Source organism: Pseudophryne corroboree, assembly GCF_028390025.1.
Source record: "Pseudophryne corroboree isolate aPseCor3 chromosome 3 unlocalized genomic scaffold, aPseCor3.hap2 SUPER_3_unloc_18, whole genome shotgun sequence".
Taxonomy (NCBI): Eukaryota; Metazoa; Chordata; class Amphibia; order Anura; family Myobatrachidae; genus Pseudophryne; species Pseudophryne corroboree.
The window spans coordinates 1132530-1142904 of record NW_026967506.1 but is presented as its reverse complement, the minus strand read 5'-3'; the positions used below and the strand labels follow the sequence as shown (position 1 = coordinate 1142904).

Sequence of the window (10375 nt, the reverse complement as noted above, 5' to 3'; positions counted from 1 at the left end):
TTCCTTCTGCTAAGGAAGTGTGTGTGTTTTTCTCCCCTGAATAGGTCTACCTTCTCGCTTTAATCCTGCTCCTGCTTTGGGCTTTTTGATAAACTGAATTCCCTGGGCCAGGAGGTGGGGTTATAGGGAGACTGAACCTAAGCATCCTGGGAGCTCAAAAGTTTAACCATTTGTGCCCGATCATCTCACGCCATCCTACAACCCAATGTATATCCTGTGGATCCTATGGACCTCGGAGAAATAGAGTTAACCATGGTTAGTCTACCATAACTCTTGTTTTTCATTATATAGTGGAGAGGGGACTATACAAATAGTGAAGAAATCTGATTAGTGAGTTAGTAGGACTGAGCCAGACCCAGAGCACCATCACGGTGTCTCCACCTTGCTCACGGAGAGACACATTGACCAGAAGATCCTGGAACTCACCAACAAGATCATTCAGCAGCTGACTGGAGAGGTGACTGCTGGGAATGGGACATTATACAGTAACACCAGGGGATGTGTCTGGGTGATGACTGGAGAGATGACTGCTGGGAATGGGACATTATACAGTAACACCGGGGGAAGTGTCTGGGTGATGACTGGAAAGGTGACTGCTGGGAATGGGACATTATACAGTAACACCAGGGGAAGTGTCTGGGTGATGACTGGAGAGGTGACTGCTGGGAATGGGGCATTATACAGTAACACCAGGGGATGTGTCTGGGTGATGACTGGAGAGGTGACTGCTGGGAATGGGACATTATACAGTAACACCAGGGGATGTGTCTGGGTGATGACTGGAGAGGTGACTGCTGGGAATGGGACATTGTACAGTGACAGCGGGGGACGTGTCTTGGTGATGACTGGAGAGGTGACTGCCGGGAATAGGACATTATACAGTAACACAGGGGGATGTGTCTGGTGATGACTGGAGAGGTGATTGCTGGGAATGGGACATTATACAGTGACACCAGGGGATGTGTCAGGGTGATGACTGGAGAGGTGACTGCTGGGAATGGGGCATTATACAGTAACACCAGGGGATGTGTCTGGGTGATGACTGGAGAGGTGACTGCTGGGAATGGGACATTATACAGTAACACCATGGGATGTGTCTGGGTGATGACTGGAGAGGTGACTGCTGGGAATGGGGCATTATACAGTAACACCAGGGGATGTGTCTGGGTGATGACTGGAGAGGTGACTGCTGGAGCAGTGACTGCTGGGAATGGGACATTATACAGTAACACCAGGGGATGTGTCTGGATGATGACTGGAGAAATGACTGCCGGGAATGGGGCATTATACAGTAACACCAGGGGATGTGTCTGCGTGATGACTGGAGAAATGACTGCCGGGAATGGGGCATTATACAGTAACACCAGGGGATGTGTCTGGGTGATGACTGGAGAGGTGACTGCTGGGAATGGGGCATTATACAGTAACACCGGGGGATGTGTCTGGGTGATGACTGGAGAGGTGACTGCTGGGAATGGTGCATTATACAGTTACACCGGGGGATGTGTCTGGGTGATGACTGGAGAGGTGACTGCTGGGAATGGGGCATTATACAGTAACACCTGGGGATGTGTCTGGGTGATGACTGGAGAGGTGACTGCTGGGAATGGGAAATTATACAGTAACACAAGGTGATGTGTCTGGGTGATGACTGGAGAGGTGACTGCTGGGAATGGGGTATTATACAGTAACACCAGGGGATGTGTCTGGGTGATGACTGTAGAGGTCACTGCTGGGAATGGGGTATTATACAGTAACACCAGGGGATGTGTCTGGGTGATGACTGTAGAGGTGACTGCTGGGAATGGGACATTATACAGTAACACCGGGGGATGTGTCTGGGTGATGACTGGAGAGGTGACTGCTGGGAATGGGACATTATACAGTAACACCGGGGGACGTGTCTGGGTGATGACTGGAGAGGTGACTGCTGGGAATGGGACATTATACAGTACCATCAGGGGATGTGTCTGGGTGATGACTGGAGAGGTGACTGCTGGGAATGGGACATTATACAGTAACACCGGGGGATGTGTCTTGGTGATGACTGGAGAGGTGACTGCTGGGAATGGGACATTATACAGTAACACCAGGGGATGTGTCTGGGTGATGACTGGAGAGGTGACTGCTGGGAATGGGACATTATACAGTAACACCGGGGGATGTGTCTGGGTGATGACTGGAGAGGTGACTGCTGGGAATGGGACATTATACAGTAACATCAGGGGATGAGTCTGGGTAATGACTGGAGCAGTGACTGCTGGGAATGGGGCATTATACAGTAACACCAGGGGACGTGTCTGGGTGATGACTGGAGAGGTGACTGCTGGGAATAGGACATTATACAGTAACACCAGGGGAAGTGCCTGTGTGATGACTGGAGAGGTGACTGCTGGGAAGGTGACATTATACAGTAACACCAGGGGAAGTGTCTGTGTGATGACTGGAGAGGTGACTGCTGGGAATGGGACATTATACAGTAACACCGGGGGATGTGTCTGGGTGATGACTGCTGGGAATGGGACATTATACAGTAACACCGGGGGATGTGTCTGGGTGATGACTGTAGAGGTGACTGCTGGGAATGGGACATTATACAGTAACACCAGGGGATGTGTCTGGGTGATGACTGGAGAGGTGACTGCTGGGAATGGGACATTATACATTAACATCGGGGGACGTGTCTGGGTGATGACTGGAGAGGTGACTGCTGGGAATGGGACATTATACAGTAACACCAGGGGATGTGTCTGGGTGATGACTGGAGAGGTGACTGCCAGGAATGGTGCATTATACAGTACCACCAGGGGATGTGTCTGGGTGATGACTGGAGAGGTGACTGCTGGGAATGGGACATTATACAGTAACACCAGGGGACGTGTCTGGGTGATGACTGGAGAGGTGACTGCTGGGAATGAGACATTATACAGTAACACCAGGGGATGTATCTGGGTGATGGCTGGAGAGGTGACTGCTGGGAATGTGGCATTATACAGTAACACCAGGGGATGTGTCTGGGTGATGACTGGAGAGGTGGCTGCTGGGAATGGGACATTACAATAACACCAGGGGACGTGTCTGGGTGAGGACTGGAGAGTTGACTGCTGGGAATCGGACATTATACAGTAACACCAGGGGACGTGTCTGGGTGATGACTGGAGAGGTGACTGCTGGGAATGGGACATTATACAGTAACACCAGGGGATGTGTCTTGGTGATGACTGGAGAGGTGATTGCTGGGAATGGGGCATTATACATTAACACCGGGGACGTGTCTGGGTGATGACTGGAGAGGTGACTGCTGGGAATGGGGCAGTATACAGTAACACCAGGGAACGTGTCTGGGTGATGACTGGAGAGGTGACTGCTGGGAATGGGGCATTATACAGTAACACCAGGGGACGTGTCTGGGTGATGACTGGAGAGGTGACTGCTGGGAATGGGGCATTATACAGTAACACCAGGGGATGTGTCTGGGTGATGACTGGAGAGGTGACTGCTGGAGCAGTGACTGCTGGGAATGGGACATTATACAGTAACACCATGGGATGTGTCTGGATGATGACTGGAGAAATGACTGCCGGGAATGGGGCATTATACATTAACACCGGGGACGTGTCTGGGTGATGACTGGAGAGGTGACTGCTGGGAATGGGGCATTATACAGTAACACCAGGGAACGTGTCTGGGTGATGACTGGAGAAATGACTGCTGGGAATGGGGCATTATACAGTAACACCAGGGGACTTGTCTGGGTGATGACTGGAGAGGTGACTGCTGGGAATGGGGCATTATACAGTAACACCAGGGGACGTGTCTGGGTGATGACTGGAGAGGTGACTGCTGGGAATGGGGCATTATACAGTAACACCAGGGGACGTGTCTGGGTGATGACTGGAGAGGTGACTGCTGGGAATGGGACAATATACAGTAACACCAGGGCACGTGTCTGGGTGATGACTGGAGAGGTGACTGCTGGGAAGGGGACATTATACAGTAACACCAGGGGACGTGTCTGGGTGATGACTGGAGAGGTGACTGCTGGGAATGGGACAATATACAGTAACACCAGGGGACGTGTCTGGGTGATGACTGGAGAGGTGACTGCTGGGAATGGGACATTATCCAGTAACACCGGGGGATGTGTCTGGGTGATGACTGGAGAGGTGACTGCTGGGAATGGGACATTATACAGTAACACCAGGGGACGTGTCTGGGTGATGACTGGAGAGGTGAATGCTGGGAATGGGGTATTATACAGTAACACCGGGGGATGTGTCTGGGTGATGACTGTATCACTGTGTGTGTCAGGTTCCTGTAAGGTGTCAGGATGTCACTGTCTATGTCTCCATGCAGGAGGAGGAGTATATAGAGGAACACAGGGGTCTGTATAATGACGTGATGATGGATAATCACCAACCCCTCACATCACAAGGTGAGAAGTTTTATCACAGGCCTGTCTGAGTGTATAGGAGATATCTCCACTGTGTAAACTTGTATATTGTGAACAGTTAGATTTCATAATATAAATGTAGTTCAGATGGGATCCATTCAGTTTGCTGGCTGTCGGGATCCCATTGGTCAGGATATCGACGGTGGAATCCCGACAGCTGACAATGCTGCGAGCCAGCATCCCGACGTAACAGGACTTTTCCCACTGATGTGTCCACGTCACCCATAGAATGGGAATAGATCCTGTGACAAGTGCAGTGAGGATGTAGACAGCCGGCAATGGCATAACAGGACTGTTCCCACTGGTGTGTCCACGTCACTCATAGAATGGGAATAGATCCTGTGACAAGTGCATCGAGGATATAGACAGCCGGCAGTGGCGTAACAGGACTGTTCCCACTGGTGTGTCCACGTCACCCATAGAGTGGGAATAGTTCCTGTGACAAGTGCAGCGAGGATATAGACAGCCGGCAATGGCGTAATAGGACTGTTCCCACTGGTGTGTCCACGTCACCCATAGAGTGGGAATAGATCCTGTGACAAGTGCAGCGAGGATATAGACAGCCGGCAATGGCATAACAGGACTGTTCCCACTGGTGTGTCCACGTCACCCATAGAGTGGGAATAGATCCTGTGACAAGTGCAGCGAGGCTATAGACAGCCGGCAATGGTGTAACAGGACTGTTCCCACTGGTGTGTCCACGTCACCCATAGAGTGGGAATAGATCCTGTGACAAGTGCAGCGAGGATATAGACAGCCGGCAGTGGCGTAACAGGACTGTTCCCACTGGTGTGTCCACGTCACCCATAGAGTGGGAATAGATCCTGTGACAAGTGCAGCGAGGCTATAGACAGCCGGCAATGGTGTAACAGGACTGTTCCCACTGGTGTGTCCACGTCACCCATAGAGTGGGAATAGATCCTGTGACAAGTGCAGCGAGGATATAGACAGCCGGCAGTGGCGTAACAGGACTGTTCCCACTGGTGTGTCCACGTCACCCATAGAGTGGGAATAGATCCTGTGACAAGTGCAGCGAGGATATAGACAGCCGGCAATGGCGTAACAGGACTGTTCCCACTGGTGTGTCCACGTCACCCATAGAGTGGGAATAGATCCTGTGGCGAGTGCAGCGAGGATATAGACAGCCGGCAGTGGCGTAACAGGACTGTTCCCACTGGTGTGTCCACGTCACCCATAGAGTGGGAATAGATCCTGTGACAAGTGCAGCGAGGATATAGACAGCCGGCAGTGCCGTAACAGGACTGTTCCCACTGGTGTGTCCACGTCACCCATAGAGTGGGAATAGATCCTGTGGCGAGTGCAGCGAGGATATAGACAGCCGGCAGTGGCGTAACAGGACTGTTCCCACTGGTGTGTCCACGTCACCCATAGAGTGGGAATAGATCCTGTGGCGAGTGCAGCGAGGATATAGACAGCCGGCAGTGGCGTAACAGGACTATTCCCACTGGTGTGTCCACGTCACCCATAGAGTGGGAATAGATCCTGTGACAAGTGCAGCAAGGATGTAGACAGCCGGCAATGGCGTAACAGGACTGTTCCCACTGGTGTGTCCACGTCACCCATAGAGTGGGAATAGATCCTGTGACGAGTGCAGCGAGGATATAGACAGCCGGCAATGGCGTAACAGGACTGTTCCCACTGGTGTGTCCACGTCACCCATAGAGTGGGAATAGATCCTGTGGCGAGTGCAGCGAGGATATAGACAGCCGGCAGTGGCGTAACAGGACTGTTCCCACTGGTGTGTCCACGTCACCCATAGAGTGGGAATAGATCCTGTGACGAGTGCAGCGAGGATATAGACAGCCGGCAATGGTGTAACAGGACTGTTCCCACTGGTGTGTCCACGTCACCCATAGAGTGGGAATAGATCCTGTGACAAGTGCAGCGAGGATATAGACAGCCGGCAATGGCGTAACAGGACTGTTCCCACTGGTGTGTCCACGTCACCCATAGAGTGGGAATAGATCCTGTGACAAGTGCAGCGAGGATATAGACAGCCGGCAATGGCGTAACAGGACTGTTCCCACTGGTGTGTCCACGTCACCCATAGAGTGGGAATAGATCCTGTGGCGAGTGCAGCGAGGATATAGACAGCCGGCAGTGGCGTAACAGGACTGTTCCCACTGGTGTGTCCACGTCACCCATAGAGTGGGAATAGATCCTGTGACAAGTGCAGCGAGGATATAGACAGCCGGCAATGGCGTAACAGGATTGTTGCCACTGGTGTGTCCACGTCACCTATAGAGTGGGAATAGATCCTGTGACAAGTGCAGCGAGGATGTAGACAGCCGGCAATGGCGTAACAGGATTGTTGTCACTGGTGTGTCCACGTCACCTATAGAGTGGGAATAGATCCTGTGACAAGTGCAGCGAGGATATAGACAGCCGGCAATGGCGTAACAGGACTGTTCCCACTGGTGTGTCCACGTCACCCATAGAGTGGGAATAGATCCTGTGACAAGTGCAGCGAGGATATAGACAGCCGGCAATGGCGTAACAGGACTGTTCCCACTGGTGTGTCCACGTCACCTATACAGTGGGAATAGATCCTGTGACAAGTGCAGCGAGGATATAGACAGCCGGCAATGGCGTAACAGGATTGTTGCCACTGGTGTGTCCACGTCACCTATAGAGTGGGAATAGATCCTGTGACAAGTGCAGCGAGGATATAGACAGCTGGCAATGGCGTAACAGGACTGTTCCCACTGGTGTGTCCACGTCACCCATAGAGTGGGAATAGATCCTGTGACAAGTGCAGCGAGGATATAGACAGCTGGCAATGGCGTAACAGGATTGTTCCCACTGGTGTATCCACGTCACCCATAGAGTGGGAATAGATCCTGTGACAAGTGCAGCGAGGATGTAGACAGCCGGCAATGGCGTAACAGGATTGTTGCCACTGGTGTGTCCACGTCACCTATAGAGTGGGAATAGATCCTGTGACAAGTGCAGCGAGGATGTAGACAGCCGGCATTAGCGTAACAGGACTGTTCCCACTGGTGTGTCCACGTCACCCATAGAGTGGGAATAGATCCTGTGACAAGTGCAGCGAGGATATAGACAGCCGGCAATGGCGTAACAGGACTGTTCCCACTGGTGTGTCCACGTCACCCATAGAGTGGGAATAGATCCTGTGGCGAGTGCAGCGAGGATATAGACAGCCGGCAGTGGCGTAACAGGACTGTTCCCACTGGTGTGTCCACGTCACCCATAGAGTGGGAATAGATCCTGTGACAAGTGCAGCAAGGATATAGACAGCCGGCAATGGTGTAACAGGACTATTCCCACTGGTGTGTCCACGTCACCCATAGAGTGGGAATAGATCCTGTGACAAGTGCAGCGAGGATATAGACAGCCGGCAATGGCGTAACAGGACTGTTCCCACTGGTGTGTCCACGTCACCCATAGAGTGGGAATAGATCCTGTGACAAGTGCAGCGAGGATATAGACAGCCGGCAATGACGTAACAGGACTGTTCCCACTGGTGTGTCCACGTCAGAGAGTGGGAATAGATCCTGTGACAAGTGCAGCGAGGATATAGACAGCCGGCAATGGCGTAACAGGACTGTTCCCACTGGTGTGTCCACGTCACCCATAGAGTGGGAATAGATCCTGTGGCAAGTGCAGCGAGGATATAGACAGCCGGCAATGGTGTAACAGGACTGTTCCCACTGGTGTGTCCACGTCACCCATAGAGTGGGAATAGATCCTGTGACAAGTGCAGCGAGGCTATAGACAGCCGGCAATGGTGTAACAGGACTGTTCCCACTGGTGTGTCCACGTCACCCATAGAGTGGGAATAGATCCTGTGACAAGTGCAGCGAGGATATAGACAGCCGGCAATGGCGTAACAGGACTGTTCCCACTGGTGTGTCCACGTCACCCATAGAGTGGGAATAGATCCTGTGGCGAGTTCAGCGAGGATATAGACAGCCGGCAATTGTGTAACAGGACTGTTCCCACTGGTGTGTCCACGTCACCCATAGAGTGGGAATAGATCCTGTGACAAGTGCAGCGAGGATATAGACAGCCGGCAATGGTGTAACAGGACTGTTCCCACTGGTGTGTCCACGTCACCCATAGAGTGGGAATAGATCCTGTGGCGAGTGCAGCGAGGATATAGACAGCCGGCAATGGTGTAACAGGACTGTTCCCACTGGTGTGTCCACGTCACCCATAGAGTGGGAATAGATCCTGTGACAAGTGCAGCGAGGATATAGACAGCCGGCAATGGTGTAACAGGACTGTTCCCACTGGTGTGTCCACGTCACCCATAGAGTGGGAATAGATCCTGTGACAAGTGCAGCGAGGATGTAGACAGCCGGCAATGGCGTAATAGGACTGTTCCCACTGGTGTGTCCACGTCACCCATAGAGTGGGAATAGATCCTGTGACAAGTGCAGCGAGGATATAGACAGCCGGCAATGGCGTAACAGGACTGTTCCCACTGGTGTGTCCACGTCACCCATAGAGTGGGAATAGATCCTGTGACAAGTGCAGCGAGGATATAGACAGCCGGCAATGGTGTAACAGGACTGTTCCCACTGGTGTGTCCACGTCACCCATAGAGTGGGAATAGATCCTGTGACAAGTGCAGCGAGGATATAGACAGCCGGCAATGGCGTAACAGGACTGTTCCCACTGGTGTGTCCACGTCACCCATAGAGTGGGAATAGATCCTGTGGCGAGTGCAGCGAGGATATAGACAGCCGGCAATGGTGTAACAGGACTGTTCCCACTGGTGTGTCCACGTCACCCATAGAGTGGGAATAGATCCTGTGACAAGTGCAGCGAGGATATAGACAGCCGGCAATGGCGTAACAGGACTGTTCCCACTGGTGTGTCCACGTCACCCATAGAGTGGGAATAGATCCTGTGACAAGTGCAGCGAGGATATAGACAGCCGGCAATTCCGTAACAGGACTGTTCCCACTGGTGTGTCCACGTCACCCATAGAGTGGGAATAGATCCTGTGACAAGTGCAGCGAGGATATAGACAGCCGGCAATTACGTAACAGGACTGTTCCCACTGGTGTGTCCACGTCACCCATAGAGTGGGAATAGTTCCTGTGACAAGTGCAGCGAGGATATAGACAGCCGGCAATGGCGTAACAGGACTGTTCCCACTGGTGTGTCCACGTCACCCATAGAGTGGGAATAGATCCTGTGACAAGTGCAGCGAGGATATAGACAGCCGGCAATGACGTAACAGGACTGTTCCCACTGGTGTGTCCACGTCACCCATAGAGTGGGAATAGATCCTGTGACAAGTGCAGCGAGGATATAGACAGCCGGCAATGACGTAACAGGACTGTTCCCACTGGTGTGTCCACGTCACCCATAGAGTGGGAATAGATCCTGTGACAAGTGCAGCGAGGATGTAGACAGCCGGCAATGGCGTAACAGGACTGTTCCCACTGGTGTGTCCACGTCACCCATAGAGTGGGAATAGATCCTGTGACAAGTGCAGCCAGGATATAGATAAAATTGTGGTAGTGTGGATTAGATGGCGCTACCGTTGGAAAACGTGATAAGGTGGAGTGAAAACAGGAGGCTAGTATACTTAGCTGCGGTAATTATATCCAAGTCGGTTTCTTTAAACTTTCTTTCCCAAATGGGCACTAACTTACACAGACAAGGGTATGTTGACACATATAAAGGTATCTTTCACACCTTTGGTACCCAGATGTGTTACCTTTCACTAGAGAGCAGGGGTAGCAATATCAGCACACCTACCTTACACAGACAAGGGTATGTTGACACATATAAAGGTATCTTTCACACTTTTGGTACCCAGATGTGTTACCTTTCACTAGAGAGCAGGGGTAGCAATATCAACACACCTACCTTACACAGATACGGGTATGTTGACACATATAAAGGTATCTTTTGCACTTTTGG

The 10375-nt window shown here is 51.8% G+C and overlaps 1 protein-coding gene across 3 annotated transcripts in view; it reads left to right on the top strand.

Annotated features, from left to right (window-relative positions):
* Positions 1–295: 295 nt before the first annotated feature.
* The window catches only part of LOC134983563 (oocyte zinc finger protein XlCOF22-like), a 46682-nt gene continuing 36602 nt past the window's right edge, over positions 296–10375 (top strand). For all 3 annotated transcript variants that reach the window (XM_063949217.1, XM_063949219.1, XM_063949218.1), the window contains exons 1-2: positions 296–457; positions 4357–4435. In XM_063949217.1, the coding sequence (XP_063805287.1) occupies positions 4402–4435 (34 nt within the window). In that variant the 5' untranslated portion in view covers positions 296–457; positions 4357–4401. The remainder of the gene's footprint in view (positions 458–4356; positions 4436–10375) is intronic.